Source organism: Nuphar pumila, chromosome 1 (assembly GCF_984573655.1).
Source record: "Nuphar pumila chromosome 1, dmNupPumi1.hap1.1, whole genome shotgun sequence".
Lineage (NCBI taxonomy): Eukaryota > Viridiplantae > Streptophyta > Magnoliopsida > Nymphaeales > Nymphaeaceae > Nuphar > Nuphar pumila.
Window position 1 is genome coordinate 143,885,720 of NC_143249.1, and position 19,270 is coordinate 143,904,989.

Here is a 19,270-nt window from a genome sequence, read left to right on the forward strand (position 1 = left end):
TGCAGTCGAGACATCTTTTTATGGTACCGTGTGCATGCGAACTTTACCTTGTCCATGGTTAAACTGCTGGTTTTCAAATGCATCACGGAGGCCCAAATTCCACCGATCAATATTTGCCGAACACCATTACTCAATAAACAGAAGGGGAAATCATCATATTTACATCGAATTTGCTTACAGAGTATGTGTATACACCAAGAAAGATAATTGAAAAAATACATGACCCCATGGACCGCCGTGAGTTAGATAATTCAAGGCAGGAGGATATGCGAGCAATCGAGAACAACAAATCAAGGCATCATTTTGTACACTCCAAACAATCGAACATCTCCCTTAGTTTCAACCTTTTCATTCTTCGGATCAAAAGAAGCTTTCCGGTTTTTGTTAGCTTTCAGAGAAGATTGTCTCAAAAAAAAAATCTCAGCTCGTGTTATGTGAGGCTTCGTAAACTCGTTTTAGTTGTAACAGATGTGTTCTCATACTACACTCTTCCACCTAGTTCATGAGGTTTGTATAAATAACATGGGAATTCATGTCCCTAGCAGAATAAGCTTTAAGGTGAAAATACTTACTTGAAGAGTAACTACCCTTGAAAAGAGATCTCTAGATTCATCAAGCAACGCTTGCTCTTGTGCAGCTACATCAGCTAATTCAGATACCAAGGCATTCATCCCTTCTACCTGAAAAAGGCAGATAATTTTACAAGACTCGAGCATACTAGAGAGACTGCAGCATGGCCGAATATCTGGATGTAAATTATAGTTGAGGTAAGATTCATTTCTTCTTCAGAAAATATGTTAAAATCAGACCAAACATGTTAACTCTAATTGGCATTCAAATAGAATATTGAAAATCTAGGAGGGAATACGCAAGTATTGATCTGCAAAACAAGGGTTTGATCCAAAAATCTTCTTTTAAGTATGATTTGAAGTGGGGTTGGGGTCATATGCCAATTTGTAAGTATTTCTCATACATAATAGGTGGACAACTACCAAAAACGCCCCTAGGTTTCTTTTCTGCCCTAGGGGTCATGGCAATCACATGCAATCAAATAGGCTAGCTTAGGCAACCAATATCAACTATTCCAAGTAGTTGAACCTAATGCAATTGAGACCACTGAAGCAAATCAGGGAGAAGGCAAGGATTTGATGAAGCCTCAACTTGTCTTGGACAAAGGACTCTACCAGCAAAAGATTTGATTACCATATTCTCTCTCATATGCAAGTCTAGTGACACTCGGTCACCTAACTTGCCAAGTGTCACTTTAAAATACTTAAGACTATATGTAGAAAGATCCAAGTGTGGCGACTCCCTGGAGGCAAGGGGTTAGCCCACGGAGTTTTACGCTGCCAGGACATCGACCATAAGTAAGACCTTAATTTCTTCCTCACCCTACCTTGACGATTGACATGATTTCAGAAGATTTCATACCCTTCTTGGTTGAAGTACAACCCATTTTCTTGCATGAATTTAACACCCATGTAATAAAGTAGCAGAAGATTCAAAATCTTTTGTCACAACAATAGAGGAGATGAGGATAGAGAACCCTAGTTAGTGGTGAGAATGATAGAACAAGTACAGCAAAAATAGGAAGTGAGCCAGAAAATGAGGGCTTTAAGTTTTGATGCTCTTTGAGTAACTAAAAAGGCCAAATCTGATCTCGTTTGATAATTAACCAACTCTTGTTTCACCATGACCATGATTAAGACCACAAAATTAACAAAGAGGATCTGTCCTAATGATGTGAAGGTTAGCATGATGTAAAGGAAGAAAGTCTCAAGGGAGGGGTTCCTTGAGATTAGCCAAAAAGCAGGTTGTGCTACATGCAAGCCATCCTTCAAGAAATATGTATGTGAAAAAACACATCTATCATGACAAATTCACTAGTGTCATTCGTCCAAAGGAATATTTTCATGTAGTTATATTTCATGACACATGGATCAGAAAAGTACTTTACCTTTTCATGTAGCATTATCTAATGGCAGTTATCTATTCATCTATCACGTGGTTGCAGCACAAGTGATTGGTTAGCCAAGCCACAAATATGAAGTATGCAACCCTATGTCACACTGACTACTCAAAGATCGAAGAACCCACATTGACATGGTGAGGGACCTGATATGGCTGGGTGTTGGTCAACAATTGTCAGGTTGAGGTCCAATCTGTTAGATTTCTCCAAAATCGATAATCAGGAAACTGCAGAGAGGAAAGAGAATGAGGCTGCAACTAATCACGTTTTTCCATACTGGAAAAATTGTGACCTCTTCCTTTTAATATTAAACACAAAACCTAATACACGGTTTTTACAAGTAACCCTAACAAGTTACAAGTATTTACAAGTATGTCCAATACAAGTTGGACATGTAATACATATGTAGATTGGATTCGGTCCAGATCCGGATCCAAACTCAAATACAAGTACAAACACACGGATATTTGTCCTGTCTAATAGTCCCCCTCAAGTTGTGCATGATTTTGAATCATGGACAACTTGCTCTTTAAGAACCAAAAACAACATTTTGTGAGCTCCTTAGTGAACAAATTAGCCACCCGGTCTTCTCTTCTAACATAATGAGGCTCAATCTCTTTGTCTTCAATCTTCTGCCTGATAAAATGTTGATCAATCTCAATGTGCTTGGTCTTGCTGTGATGAATGGGATTAAGAGATATTTGAATAGCGCTTTGGTTGTCACAAAGGAGAATGCAATTAACAATCAGTTTCTTTAACTCTGTTAACAAATGTCTAGTCCATGTTACTTCTGTCGTAGCAGCAGCCATTGTCCTGTATTCGGCTTTTGTACTAGATCTAGCCATTGCCTTCTGTTTTCTACTACTTCAAAAAACAAGATTGGCGCCAATGAAAACACCATAACCTGAAACTGACTTTCGATCATCAAGGTCTCTGGCCCAGTTTGCATCTGAGTAAGGAATGATATTATGAGCAGTATTTATGGATCTGCTTTTGGTGTACAAAAGTCCATCTCCAACAGTACTCTTCAGGTATCTCAGTATCCTTTTTACTGCATCTATATGTCTCGTCTTTGGCTCACGCATGAATTGAGAGACTTGATTGACTGAATATGTGATGTCAGTCCTGGTAAATGTAAGATACTGAAGCATTCCCACTAGACTCCGATATTTAGTGGGATCATGATACAAGTCTCCATCTTGTGTACTTAATTTCTGATTAATCACACTAGGAGTAGCAAGTGGTTTCAACCCTTCATTCCAGCCTTTTCTAACAGATCCAAGGTGTATTTACGTTGGGTCAAAATAAGCTTATTTTCTTGATTATCCACCTCTACTCCAAGAAAGTATCGAAGGACTCCAAGGTCCTTCATTTTGAATCTCTGACTCAGAAGATCTTTAGTCTCTTGAACATGGTTCTCACTACTTCCTGTAACAATTGTTGAGAATAGGTGGTTTTAAGTTTAAGCCTTCTTAGATTAGAGGTTATTTGAAATTTTAATTTAATAATGGACTTAGATGTAATTTATTCTTTTTGGACTCTCTCTATTTAACATAGAGAGTAGCTGCCCTAATTGGAGTTAACGAGTTTTCTTCTTGTGCAGCCGTCTCTCTCTCTCTCTCTCTCTCTCTCTCTCTCTCTCTCTACCTAGGGTTCGGTGCATCTCATCTCTTCTCCAACATGGTATCAGAGCCATCGATCGTGGGAGCGTGATTGATCGTGATCAATCTACGATTGATCTACATCAACGAAAAAAATATATATCTTCAAATCAGGTCAGCTGTTCTTTTTCTGTGTAAGATCTGATAACAGATCTGGGATTTGATGACCCAGATCTATCATCAGATCTAAGGGAGCAGATGTTTTGTTCCTGCCGTGATTTTCTGTTGCCGAGTTTTCCTGCCGAGATTTCTTGGATTTCCTGTTGTGATTTTCTGTTGCCGAGTTTTCCTGCCGTGATTTCCTGTTGTTTGGGAGCAGCAACAATCTCATTTGTCGTGATGTCCTGCTGTTTGGGCACAGCAGCAATCTCATTTGTCGTGATTTTTTTTTAATTTTCTGTCGTGATTTCCTGCTGTTTGGGAGAAGCAGCAATCTCTCCTGTTGTGTTGTTGCTTGTGATTGAAAAATGACTAATCTGTTTAACTGTGCCCTGAAGACCTGATATTCTTGTTGGCTGTCGAGCTATATATGCCTGGGAGCAGCAGCTGTCGTGATCTATTTTCTGCGTCTGCATATTATCGTTGGTCGTGATTCACTGGATTTTTGTTGGTTGTTTCATTTCAGTTGGTAGTTTATTTCTGAATATGGAACCAGCAAGCGTGATTCCTTGTTGTGCTGAATTTTTTTTTTAAATTATCATTCATGTTTGTGGGTTACTGTTCATTACTGTCGTGGTCTTTTTTTTGTGTATGAACAGCTGCTGGTTGTCGTATCAGTTGATGTGTGAGTGTCACACGCTATTCCCTGTGTTGCTTGAAGCCTGTCCAGATTTTTTATCTCTGCTGAAATAGGATTATATTTTCAGTATGGCTGAAACTTCGAAATGTGATTCCAAAATGGAACATATTGGGGAGTATAAGGCGTTTTCCAATCCCTTTTCGTACGGCTCTTTTGTAAGGTTGAATGAAACTAACTATGCCAGGTGGTCCAGAACTTTTATGATGTCGGTATCTGGACATCGTAGAAAACATATCTTGTTGGAAGACGAACCCACTGAAAAAGTGGAAAAATATGTTACTTGGGATGAAGATAATGACATAGTTATGTTGTGGCTCATGAATAGTGTTGAACCCCCTATTGAAGATGGTTTAATTTACTATAATACAGCCAAACAGATGTGGGACAATCTTCGAGATACGTACTCACAAGAGACTAGTGTGAGTCGTATCCTGCAAGTTGAACAGGAGATATATAATTTACAGTAGGGAGACCAGACCTTGGCCCAATACTATGCCTCCGTCAAATCTGCGTTTGAAAGACTTAATGCTCTAAGACCTGTCTGTTGTTCGAAACAAAAGGATCATCAAGAACAAACTATGATTGCTCGATTTCTTACAGGTCTATCGTCAGAATTCTCTGTTGCAAAAGTCCAAATGTTGACTGGTTCAGATGTACCTACTCTTGCTGATGCATACAATCGTCTGAGTAGACTTGCAATCTCTCTTCCACAATCTCAGCATGTGACTCAGTCATCTGCTCTAGTTGTTTCATCTGGTTATGGGCGTGGCAATATTCAGAATATCGGAGGACGAGGTCATGGACGAGGTATGGGAGGTAGAGGAAAGCTTCAATGTACATTCGGTGGAAAATCTGGACATTTAAAAGATCATTGTTGGGATAAGCATGGTCGGCCAGCCTCTTCTTCATCAAAGTCATATGCTCCTAAAGCAAATGTTACTACTCTTGAGGCAACAAATGTACATGATAATATCTCTGCAAGTGACAATAGTATCACCCTCAGTCGTGCTGAATATGATGAGCTGATAGCTCTTCGTCCTTTGAGTTTCACCCCTCCTGTAACTGGTGTTGCCTATTCAACCGGAAATCATCTTTATCCGACTGACAGTAAGTGGATTATTGATTCTGGTGCATCCAGACATTTGTGTGGAAATTCACTTGTGTTTTCAGATCTAAAGGATATTACTGTTCATCGAGGAGTCTCATTAGCCGATGGGAGTTCCTCCCAGGTTGTTGGTCAGGGAAATATTTTTATATCCTCCTCCTTACAGTTGAAAAATGTGTTTCATACTCCAAACTTTCCTCAAAATTTACTCTCTGTTAGTTGCCTTACAAAAGAACAAAACTGTAGAGTAATATTTGATCCGATGGGTTGTCATTTTCAGGATTTGCTGACGGGGAAGAAGATTGGTGGAGGCTATGAAGAAAATTGAGTCTACTACCTACATCATCCAGTGGGTAATGTTCATGCTGCAGTGGAACACTCATTCAGTCCTGTTCAGTGGCATCGTCGCCTTGGTCATCCTTCATTGTCAAAGCTTCGTTCGGTCTTTCCTCAAATTCCTTCCACTACATTATTTCAGTGTGAAGCATGTCAGTTGGGCAAGCATCATCGAAGTTCGTTCCCTTTGAGTCAGAGTCAGTCTAGTAATAAAGTTTTTGAACTTCTTCATGCAGATGTATGGGGTCCTAGTAAGATTCCTACTAGGACTCAGTGTCGTTACTATCTTGTTATTGTTGATGATTTCTCTAAGTTGTCATGGGTGTTTTTAATAAAAGAACGATCTGAAGTTTCAAGTATTATCAAATCCTTAATTCTTGAAATAAAAACTCAATTTGAATCTATTGTCAAGATTGTTCGCAATGATAATGCTGTTGAGTTTAAATCAAAAGGTCTGTTACAATTTTACCAAGATCATGGCATTCAACCCCAAACTTTCTGTGCCTATTCATCTCAACAAAATGGGGTGGCTGAGCGAAAACATCGGCACCTGCTTGATGTTGCCCGGACCATTATGATTCAATCTAATGTTCCTGCGTTATACTGGGGTGATGCGATTATCACTGCTTGCTATCTGATCAACCGCATACCTTCATCTTCTGTGGGTGATCAAATTCCATTACATATCCTAAAACCTAATGCCCCACTCTTCTCTTTCTCACCAAAAATATTTGGTTGTGTTTGTTTTGTACACAAACTTGGTCCTGACCGTGATAAATTATCTGCTCAGACTACAAAATGCATATTTATAGGTTATCCCAAAAATCAAAAGGGATATCGATGTTATGATCATATTTCTTTTATTTCAGCCTTATCTGCTGAAACTATTCCTCTGAACTATCAGCAGGCAGAGCTTGATAATCGCTGGAAGCTGGCTATGCAAGAAGAAATGGATGCTTTAGTATCTCAGCATACATGGGATCTAGTTGATTCCCCAACAGATGCTGACATTGTTGGATGTAAATGGGTATATACAATAAAGTACAAATCTGATGGTTCTATTGAAAGGTACAAGGCCAGATTAGTAGCAAAAGGGTATACTCAGACATATGGTATTGATTTCTTTGAAACTTTTTCTCCTGTTGCACGTTTGGGTACCATTCGTCTTGTTCTCTCAATAGCTGTTCAACATGGTTGGAGCCTGTACCAATTAGATGTGAAAAATGCATTTCTATATGGGGATCTATCTGAGACCGTTTACATGCAACAACCTCCAGGATTCGAGGTTGAGGGGGAGTGTCAGAAGGTGTGTAGATTGAAAAAGGCGATTTATGGCTTGAAACAAAGTCCTCGTGCATGGTTTCAAAAGTTGTTTGAAGTGATATCACACTTTGGCTTTAATAGGTAAGCAGCAGATCATACACTATTTATCAAGAAAACTAACTCTGGCATAGTTGTTATGGTGGTATATGTGGATGACATCATTCTTACAGGAGATGATGTGAAAGCTATTGAAGCCACAAAGGCTCATCTTCAAAAACACTTTGTTACAAAAGATCTTGGTTCACTTAGATATTTTTTGGGTATAGAAGTTGCCAGGAGCCGTGAAGGGATGGTTTTGTCTCAACGGAAGTATGTTCTTGACTTATTAAAGGAAACGGATTGGGAGCTAAACCATCAAATATTCCCATGGACCATAAAGTTCAGTTGTTTGAAGAAGGGTCAAAATCGGTTGATAGCAAAAGCTATCGCTCCCTAGTAGGGAAGCTACTGTATGTAACTGTGACCAGGCCGGATATTGCTTTAGCAGTAAGCAAAGTTAGCCAGTTTATGGACAAACCGACTGAGGTACACTGGAATGCAACTATAATGATTCTCAGATATCTAAAATCTTCTCCTGGAAAGGGGTTATTGTTCAGGAAAGGTGAAACTCTGGAGATAGTGGCCTATTCTGATGCTGACTATGCAGGATCTGTAGTGGATAGAAAATCTACCACAGGATTCTGTGTTTTTGGGAGATAACTTGATTTCTTGGAGAAGAAACAAAATGTGGTTTCTAGGTCGAGTGCAGAATCAGAATATCGGGCTATAGCCCAAACAGCTGCTGAATTGATGTGGGTTCGTACTGTTCTTCATGATCTTCAGGTGAAGGTTTCCTCTCCTATGACCATGATGTGTGATAACAAGGTTGCAACATATATAGCGAACAATCTTGTCTTTCATGAGAGAACAAAGCACATTGAGGTTGATTGCCACTATATAAGAGATATGGTTCAAGCTGGTCATATCACTACCAAATATCTAAAGTCAGAAGACCAAGTTGCAGATATGTTTACAAAGCCTCTTGCTAGACCGAATTTCTCAAAATGTTGTGACAAGCTGAGCATGATTGATATTTATGCTCCAGCTTGAGGGGGAGTGTTGAGAATAGGTGGTTTTAAGTTTAAGCCTTCTTAGATTAGAGGTTATTTGAAATTTTAATTTAATAATGGACTTAGATGTAATTTATTCTTTTTGGCCTCTCTCTATTTAACATAGAGAGTAGCTACCCTAATTGGAGTTAACGAGTTTTCTTCTTGTGCAGTCGTCTCTCTCTCTCTCTACCTAGGGTTCAGTGCATCTCATCTCTTCTGCAACAATAATTATATCATCAACATATATCAACAAGAAGGTAACAAACTCATTACCTCGAAGAATAAAAAGAGAATGATCCAATTGTGATTGATAAAAACCATGTCTTTGAATTTCCAGGGAAAAACTTTCAAACCAAGATCGAGACGCTTGTTTCAAGCCATAGAGTGCTCGATTTAATTTGCAGACATACTTTTTTGAATCCCCTTCTGTATATCCTGACGGTTGCTCCATGTATACTTCTTCTTTCAAGTCTCCATGAAGAAAGGCATTCTTCACATCTAGCTGACTTATTCTCCAACCATATTCTATTGCCAATGAAAGAACAATGTGAATTGCTCTCGTTTTCACAACTGGACTAAAGGTTTCATCATAATCCTGTCCAAATTCTTGCGTGAATCCCTTTGCTACGAGGCAAGCTTTGTATCACAACACTCCCATCCGATTTGTATTTGATCTTGTAAACCCATCGCGACCCAACAACATTATTATTTGAAGGTCGAGGAACAACTGTTCATGTTTGACAATGATACAAAGCTTCCATCTCTTCATTCATGGCTTGAATCCATCTTTTAGAATTAATAGCTTGATGAAAATGCCTAGGTTCGGTCTCTTTCTCAATCTGTGACAAAAAATAGCTGAAAATGCACGGTGAAATTCTCATAACTAACCCACCTTTCAATAGGATGCCGGACTCTTTTTGATCGTCTGATCGGTAGTGTCACTGTAGTAGAAACTGGAGAAGTGGTGTCATTGGGCGAATAAGAGGTAAGTGCTTCTTGTTCAGTATCATTTAGAGTAAAAAAGGAGCCCCTCTCTCTTCTCCTATAAACATGTCCAGTAAACTTATTAATCTCTAGAGGATTTTCTATTTCAAGTTCTTGCACTTCACTGTTTCCATCTTGACAGGTTATCTCTTGAGCACAGGAAGAAGAGCATTCGTTATTTGCATCAGAGAATAGCACTGCACTGAGCCATGGATCATAAAATAACTCATTCATATTAGTTTGGGCAGAAACATATTCTTCATCTCCAAAATCATTTTCATCAAAAACTACATTTCTAGATATCTTGATTCGCCTGTTGTCAGGATCATAACATCTGTACCCTTTATGATGATCTGCATATCCAACAAATCTACACTTTGATGCCTTAGCCTAAAATTTGTTTGGCAGAGAAGAGTCAATGTGAACATAACGCATGCAGACAAAAAAATTTAGTTCATCATAATTAGGATGCTTCCCAAATAAAATGAAATAAGGTGATTTATTTTCTAAAATCTTCATGTGCAGGCGATTAATAATGTAAACAGCAGAATGAAAAGCCTTTGTCCATAATCCTATGGGAACACGACTTTCGTGCATCATGCTCATAACGCTCTCCACAATGTGACGGTGTTTTCGTTCTGCAACTCCATTCTGTTGAGGCGTATGCGGGCAAGATACTCTACGATTTATTCCACTATCTTGGAGGTAATTGATAATTCCCTAGAGGAGTATCCCCCCACCATCACATTGGAAATGTAAAATATTACAAGAAAAATGAGTTTTAATAAACGCATGAAAACAACGAAAAATAGGGAAGACTTCCGATTTATTCTTCATGAAATATATCCAAGTGAAACGAGAGAAATTATAGATAAAAATAACATAATATCTGCTGCCAAAATTAGAAGAATCAGGGTTGGTCCCCACACATCAGAACAAACAATTTCAAAAGGCCTTGAAGCTCTCTCATTTATTGAATGGAAAGGAAGAACATGACTCTTACACAGTTGACAACTGGAACATATTTTATCATCTGATCTAGGATTCAAGCTAGATTCAGGAATAAGCCCATTAGATACCAGTCGTTCAACAAAGACTCGACTACAATGACCAAGACGTGAATGCCAAAAATCAGGCTTATTACATTTATTTGAAAATTCCAAACTAAACACACGAATACTCTTTAACGACATAGACTGAGGAGAGGACTTCAAGGTAGGTCGGACACAAGTAGAAGGATCCTCCTGGAAGACATACATATTTTCACGGCGTTCTCCTCTAGCGAACGTCTCCTTCGTTTGTAGATCCTTGACATAAACAAAAGACAGAGTAAATTCAACGGAAGAATTGGTATGATCAACAAGCTTAAAAACGAAAACGATATTTTTCTTAATATCTGGGGCATGAAGGACATTGGAAAGATGAAGTGGGGATTTAGGCAAGGGAATAGAAACATTTCCAATGTGAGTGATGGGATGGTGTGATCCATCTCTAGTGACTATGTTACTTTTTCCAAAATAGGGGGTTAAAGTAGAGAATTTACCTGCATTACCTGTGACATGAGTAGCTGCCCCTGAATCAATGTACCACACTCTTTTATCATCGCGCTTCAAATCAAGTTCAGACAACGTGGCCAAGAGAAGCTCTTTCACATCTCCACCAAACTTTGAAGAGTTCTCCTTTGGAGAGCGCTACAAGCATTCAACGTGAATGTGAAATGTCAGATCTGATACATAGATCTAATCTGATTTCATCAAGTGAAAACTATGAAAATTTTATATGTGAAATTGCACACAGCACTAATAAATACAAAAGAGATGAAACCGAGAATTAAAAAAAGAAAAACAGATCTGAAAATGTCAGACTGCAGATTTGATTCTAACCAGCCGTCAGATCTGATGCACAGATCTGGGAAAGACCGTGAAGTGTCAGATCTAATACACAGATCGGGTGAACAAACTCTATACACAGATTGGGTGAACAAACCCGATATGCACAGATCTGTTGTTACAGAAAAGAGAAAATAAGAATGTCGTGAAACTGATTTGACGCAAACCCAAATCAGTTTCAGGAAATAAGAATGTCGTGAAACTGATTTGACGCAAACCCAAATCAGTTTCAAAAATATTTGACGCAAATCAGAAGGCAAAGAAAAATAGTGGTCAGACGTCAGATCTGATACACAGATCAGATCTGAATGAAAGGATTATATGAACAAGAATCTAGAGAAGAAATAAAAAACAGAATATCAAAGAATAAGAGCAGAAGGAAAGATCTAAAGATGGAATAGACACAGAACAGTAGAAGATTAGAAAAGAATAAAGGGAATAAGATCTCTTAGAGACACACCTGCTGGAAAACCTTTCAGCCCTCGGATCAGATCCGCTCTGATACCATGTTAGATTTCTCCAAAATCGATAATCAGGAAACTGCAGAGAGGAAAGAGAATGAGGCAGCAACTAATCATGTTTTTCCATACTGGAAAAATCATGACCTCTTCCTTTTAATATTAAACACAAAACCTAATACACGGTTTTTACAATTAACCCTAACAAGTTACAAGTATGTCCAATATAAGCTGGACATGTAATACATATGTAGATTGGATCCGGTCTAGATCCGGATCCAAACTCAAATACAAATACAAACACACGGATATTTGTCCTGTCTAATACAATCTTGGACTCGATCAACTCTGACCAAGTCCAAAATTGTCAATAGAAAAGCTTGGGTTTAGGAATAATCAACCTCAAACTGATGACTTCCACCGCATCATGGTGACACTCTACAAGTTTAAAAAAAGTCTTTTAAAGAAAATTATGACATATACTTACATATTAGTAATTGATCATGCATACATATTCGCATTTTATTCATCTTTATTTATGCATGATTCATGATAAAATCGCTTTAAAAATCCATTTTTATCGTTAGTTTTGAGAAACTGCATTGAAATGGAAATTATCAAAAAATCATGAATTTCAAGCCTTGCCCTGCGTTTTTAGTGTTTTTATTAGTTTAGGAATTTTCTTAATTATATTTTAATTAGATTAGGTTTTAATTAGCTAATATTAATTAGTTTAGGAACTCTGAATTTTGAGAAACATGTTTTTTCTAAACAAAGCCTTTGTTGGAAATTATTGAAAATTTGTAGACTTGTCTTGAAAAAAAATGTGTTTACCTAATTAAAGTAATATAAATAGAAGTTTTTCAGAAGTAGAAGACGTTTTTTTCAGCATTGGAAAACACGTCTCTCTCTCTCTCTCTCTCTCTCTCTCTCTCTCTCTCTCTCTCTCTCTCTCTCTCTCTCTCTCTGCCGATTTCTTTCTATACCTCTTTTCCTCTTTTTCTTCTTGCTTCGAACCCTTATCGTCGTCGGCAACTTCTTCTTCGTCAAGGAGGCGTGTGTTCAGCTGGAATAACCATCTTCTCTTCTCATCCAATCCATCAGAAGCGACCCGCGAAGTGATCTTTTTTCTCCCTCGTTTCACTGTAGTTTCAGTTTTGCACAGCATAAAGCATAGCATCGCATGTAGTTGCATTTGACCATTGCATATTCATCGTATTTAGATCAAATTAGTTTATTTTCATCATCTGAAAATATAAAAAGAAAAAAAATATTTTAATCTAGTTTAGTCATTTTTCTTGATTTACGAGTAGGATAATATTATTTTATTCTAATTGATAGACTTAGCATAGAGTTTTCTGATATTTTAGTGATTTTTAATGCAGTCCATGTTAGATTTAGTTTAGGTTAGTTTAGATTAAATTTCTGAAATTATTTAGATTAAATCTAGTTATATTTTTCAAGTAGCCGATTAGGGTTTTCATTGATTTTTATTCTTTTTAGTTATATTTTTTATTCAGTTGATTAGATCAATTAGTTTTATTCTTTCTATTAGTTAGTTAGGTTTATTTCATCTTTAAAATTTTTACTTTTTTGTAGTTAGATTATAAATTAGTTAGTTAGTTATCAATTATCGTTTTTAATTTTTAGTCGTTTTAAATATTATCGTTTATTCTTTTTATTCTTTTTATTCTTTTTAATTACCAATTTTTATTCACGTTAATTCTTGTTGCTTTTAGTAGTATTAGTTTAGTTTAATTTAATTAGATTAGTTTAGATTAAGAATAGCTTAGACAAAATATATATATATATATACTATTGTTTTCCTTTAAGTCAATTAATTAATTAGTACCATCTTTTTTTTTACTGTGATTAGCTGTAGAATAAGATCAATTTCTGTTTCAGCAAGTTAGTTTTGTTTAGTTCCATGTTAGTTTTAATGTAATCTTCTAAATATATTTAGTTAAGAGCTAATCTTTCTTTTCTTTTAATTCATTGATTTAATTAATTAGATAAATAGTTTAATTTAGTTTTTCTTATTTTTATTTCAGATTTGTTAATTAGTATGATTCTGAAAATCCGTACAGCATATAGTTCACGTTAATTTAGTTTAGTTTGTTATTAGCTTTTAATTAATTTATTAGTTTGTTGCAATTTAGTTTATTGATTGTTAGTTAGGTAGTTTTACTATTTTGTCTTTTAGTGTAGGTTGTTACAGGTTGCTTCATGTTATTAGTTTAGTTTATGTTATTAGTTTAGTTCATGTTAATTAGTTTATGTTTTTGTAATTTTTCTTCATATTTACTTTTGATTTTCTCGTAGATTTCTTTGTCGGCTTTGTGTTTTGTTTTTGTGTTTTGCAGGAAAGCGTTGGAACGTGCGGTGAGCCCCTTTTCGTACCCCCGAAGTGCCCTATGAGGTCCCCTCAAGCCCTCAAAAGTGCCCTCAGGGAGCTCTTTAGGCAAAACTCTCTCTCTGATTTATCAAACCAAACATAAAGGGAAGGATAAAGAGAAGCAAATCAATTCAAAGGGACAAGAAGACTCGAAGCACTGGAGATTTTTTCTCTTGTTTTTATATTAGGATTTCCTTTATTTTAATTCATTTGTGTTTGTAATAAGGTCATTTAATTATTTGTTTAAGCCCTATGCAGGAGCAGTATTGTCTTGTTTATTTAGTTAATTAATCTTTTCTTTTTGATGCAGTGAAGGTGTCGGGTTTCTTGAGTGCTTAGAGTCGGTTCTGAGGATCCACAATCTCAGCGTGTGCGATGAACAAGAAATGAACAGAGAACAGGCCACTGAACTGGGTGGTGTGGTGGTGTAAACTGATTGCTTTATTTCTCTTTTATTTCAATAGGAATCAATCTAACACAAGACTCGACTTAATGAAATGTAAAACAATCAATTAATCCTTAACCTAACAAGGAAAAACCAATAAAATGAACAATAGGGAAAGAAATAAGAAACAGGAAAAGAAAAATTGCGGTTGTCTTCAATCTCCCCTTGCACGAAACCCTAGGCATGGGTTTTTAAAGGCATCTGATGGATCCGGGTCTCGGGTCCAACTATGGACCCGAGACGCGACCCGAATCTATATCCTACAAGACTTGAGGTGATCGGATTTGCACTCGTTTGGAATATGTACGCGTCACCTCCTTACATCGAGTCACCTTACCTACGATCGGATCCAGTTCCTAGGTCCGATCATCCATTCTCTAAAGTGGATCGGGTTCTGGGGCCAAATCAGGGTCATGTGGTACAGACCCAGTCGGGCCCTGTCCTGCATCATTCTCCCTTGGTTGGGAAGAAGTCGGCTCTGACGACTTGTTGTCACCACAGTAAGTATATAGATCAGACACATTGAAGATGGGCAAGATATGCCAATCATCCGGCAGCTCAAGGAGGTAGGCATTCGGTCCTAGTCGGCGAAGAATCTTGAAAGGGTCGTACTTCTTAGGACTCAATTTGCTATAGGTACCCACTGGAAAACGCTCGGGACATAAGTAAACTGACACTAACTGACCGACTTGAAACTGGATATCACGACGACCCTAGTCTACGAAAGCTTTGTAGGCGTTGTAGCTCTCAACTAACTTGGTTCGGACCTGCCTGTGGATATCACGCATGTATTCAATGGCATCAAATGCATCTGGGGCTGGGTTTGAGACATTAGTCACCGGGGCTAAGTCCACTACATGAGTGGGTGTCCGACCATAAACCACCTGGAAAGGGGACTTGCCTGTGGACCGGTTGATGGAACTATTATATGCAAACTAAGCTTGAGGCAATACTAGGTCCCAAGTTTTGATATTGTCCCCTACAAGACTCCGTAATAGGTTCCCTAAAGTGCAATTTACAACTTCGGTTTGGCCGCCGGTCTGTGGGTGGTACGCACTACTGAACTGGAGCTTTGTCATCAACAAGACCCATAATGATTTCCAAAAATGACTCATAAAACGCGTGTCACGATCTGAGGTGATCGTGTGGGGTAAACCGTGAAAACGGGCAACCTCTTTGAAGTAATAGGAGGCTACTAATGATGCGTCGGTGGTTCGCTTACACGAGACAAAAATAGCCATTTTGGAGAATCGGTCAACAACGACTAAAATTGAATCAAAACGATGCGGGGTTTGGGGAAGACCTATGACAAAATCCATGGACACATGCTCCCACGGGCGCTCAGGGATGGGTAACGGGGTATATAGACCACTATTTTGACGATGACCCTTAGACGCTTGACACACTCGACAACTCTGGACGAACTTGACAACATCTTTGCTCATCTTGGGCCAAAAGTATCGTTCATCTAACAGAACAAACGTCTTATCATGCCCAAAGTGCCCAGCTAGTCCCCCCTCATGTAACTCGGAAATCAACTGAAGCCTAAGGGAAAAATTCGGTATGCACAACTTATTACTGCGAAAGAGATAATCGTTGTGTATATTAAAACGATGGTCAGTTGTTTGATGAGAGGAGAGGCAACCTTCCCAAACCTGCTGGAAGTCAGGGTCCGATGGGTACAACTCCTTACATTGCTCGAACCCAAGGACCTGCACGGACATAGTCATTAGAAGGTTGTTCTTCCTGCTAAGAGCGCCAACTACCTTGTTCAGAGTACCAGATTGATGGCGGATCGTGAAAGTGTACTCTTGCAAGAAACTGACCCACTTGGCATGATGAGCACTCAACTTCTTTTGACTATTCAGGTACTCCAAAGCCTCATGGTCCGTGTACAAGACAAACTCCTTATAAATGAGATAATGTCTTCAATAACAAAGAGTCTGCACAACGACATAGAATTCCACGTCATAAGTGAAATATTGGCATCCTGCCTGAGTCAGCTTCACACTAAAGAAAGCAATGGGTCTGCGGTTCTGACTCAAGACGGCGTCAATCCCCACTTTAGAGGCATCGCACTCCACCTTAAAGACTGCACTGACATCAGGAAGGGCTAAGATAGGGGCACTAGTCATTTTTTCTTTGATGATCATAAAGGCTTTTCCCGCGGCAGACGTCCAATGGAAACTAGTACGCTTTAGGCATTCCGTGATAGGGGCCACGAGAGTGATGAAATTTCGCACAAAACGATGATAGAAGGTGACTAACCCGTGGAAACTACGGATCTCTCCTATAGTCTTTGGGGTAGGCCAGTCTACGAACGCTCGAACTTTTGCAGGATCTGCCTTAACTCCATCGGAAGACAATAAAACCTAAGAACACGACACTGACCGTCATAAACTCATACTTTTTGGCATTGACGTACAACTTTTCGCTCCTTAAAATCTCTAGGACCTGACGCAGGTGACTCAAATGGTCAGACAAAGACGAGCTATAAATCAAGATATCATCAAAATAGGGACGCAACACTTGGGTCATCATATTCATGAAAGTACTTGGGGCATTAGATAACCCAAATGGCATGACTACCACTCATACAATCCATCACGTGTCTTGAATGCCGTCTTCCACTCATCCCCTTCACAAATACGGATCTGGTGATACCCGCTTTTTAAATCTATTTTGGAGAAAATGGAAGCACCAGACAACATATCAAACATATCATCCAAACAGGGAATGGAAAAACGGTATTTGACAGTGATGCGATTGATCGCTCGACTATCGACACACATGCGCATGGACCTGTCTTTCTTAGGAGTGAGCAGGGCAGGTACTGCACAAGGGCTCACACTCTCACGAATAAATCCCTTCTGGAGCAACTCCTGAACCTGTCTCAACAACTCGGCATGCTTGGATGGGTTCATGCGATATGCAGGAAAATTGAGGAGACTCGACCCTGGAACAAAATCAATAACATGTTGCACACCTCGCGTGAAAGGAAGGCCATCTAGGAGGTCTTCTGGCATAATGTCACGAAACTCATTAATAAGGGGTGTAACGTGAGCAGGAACGGGCACAGGCGTATTTGTTGATGGTTTCGCCACAAGGGCATAACAATAACCATCCTCCTGACAATGGTCCAAGAACGACCGATAGGATAGGCCTGCAAGTCGGGGAACTCGCTTAGGCTTATCCACCATGGGAAAACTGGTCTCCTTGATGGGGAGAAAGACGATCTTATGGCCCTTGAATATGAACGAGTACGTGTTCCTACGGCCATCGTGAATGGTCTTGCGATCAAACTGCCAAGGACGCCCCAGAAGAATATGACACGCGTGCATAGGGGCTACATCACACCACACCTCATCGTGGTAATGTTCCCCCATGGAAAACTGGACTAAACAACGCTGGGTAATAGGAACCTCGTTGCCTTTCTTGAACCAGGCCATCTTGTAGGGTTTGGACAATTTCTCAGTTCTTAGGCTCAGGGTAGTCACGACACTCTCAGACACCATATTCTCGCATGCTCTGGTATCAATGATAACATCACACGCGTGACCATCATAGTTGCACCGGGTTCTAAAAATATTGTTCCTCAATCATCTCGATGGGGCCGACTCTCGGGGTGCGGTCAACACATGACGAATGGACAACAAATTTTCGACATTGTTGTCGAACTCTACAACTTCCCTCTCATCATTCCCCTCAGTAAACGATTCACCCTCACTCTCACTATCAGATGCTGACTCGACGATGCCCTCGATGAAATGTGTATTCTTGCTCACGGTGGGGCACTTGGACGCAACATGACCTAACTCCTGACGCCTAAAACAACGAATGACAGGCTCACTGGGCTTGGCTCGGGATCTGGTGTGATAAGCGGGGCCAGATTGGTCGAGTTTGCTAGGGTCAATTTTAGGAGTGGGCCTTGAATCCTCCTTCCTAGGGGCGCACGCTCCCCTGGTTGGGAAACTCAACTTGGGTTGACTAGACTGGTCACTACGGGTGGTTTGATATTCCTGTCTCCTTTTCAGTTTTTCCTCCACATTCATGGCATAGCTGCTTGCCTGATCTATTGACTCAACTGCGATGCAACTAAAGTCGTCAGAAATGGCAGAACGGAGACTAGAAACGTACCTCGTGACCTGCTGGCAGGCGGTCTCCTCAATCTGCACTCGTAGAGAAAGACGATGGAACTCAGCAGTGTACTCCGCCACAGTTCGGGTGCCCTGTCGCAAGGTGAGGTACTCTTTGTAGGCTCGCTCGGCGTGATCTGACGACACGAATTTGGACTGTATCAACCTTTGCATCTCTTCCCACGTTCGCACACGCTCTAGGCCCTTCCGCTCCCGCGACCTCTGTAGCTCCACCCACCATGTTTGTGCTAAGCCTCTCAATCGAGTGAAGGCTAGAGAGACACGACGGTGCTCAGTTACATCGTGGTAGTCAAAGAAGAATTGGACGGCATAGGACCAGTCGAAGAACTGCTCCGCATCGAAACGACCTGCGAACTCTGGAAGCTCCAGCTTCACCCCGTACGTGGAGGGGCGCTCTAGTGCCCTCTGTTGTCTGGCTGTTGGTGCTGACGTGCTCCGACGGCTGGCCGACACTCAAGTCGCATTGGTCCCTGCTCTGTCTGTCTCTATCTGGCTTGCCCATGGAGGGTAGCCATCTGTGGTCGGTGTTATGGCACTGGGATGACAGGGGGTCCAAGGTAAGGTGGATAGGTTTGTCGGATCTCGGGCTCTAGGTGGGTAGAAACGGGATAATATGGGTCTGGATTAGCGATTGGATTGGGATAAGGGCAGTGGATTG

General features: G+C 39.7%; 1 protein-coding gene across 1 annotated transcript in view; it reads right to left on the reverse strand.

The window, feature by feature from the left end:
- Positions 1-420: 420 nt before the first annotated feature.
- Positions 421-19,270, reverse strand: part of LOC149849194 (QWRF motif-containing protein 2-like) — an 81,044-nt gene continuing 62,194 nt past the window's right edge. Inside the window, exons 5-6 of the mRNA XM_090007572.1 lie at positions 573-680; positions 421-495 (exon numbers count right to left, since the gene is read on the reverse strand). Of these exons, the coding sequence (XP_089863698.1) occupies positions 421-495; positions 573-680 (183 nt within the window). The remainder of the gene's footprint in view (positions 496-572; positions 681-19,270) is intronic.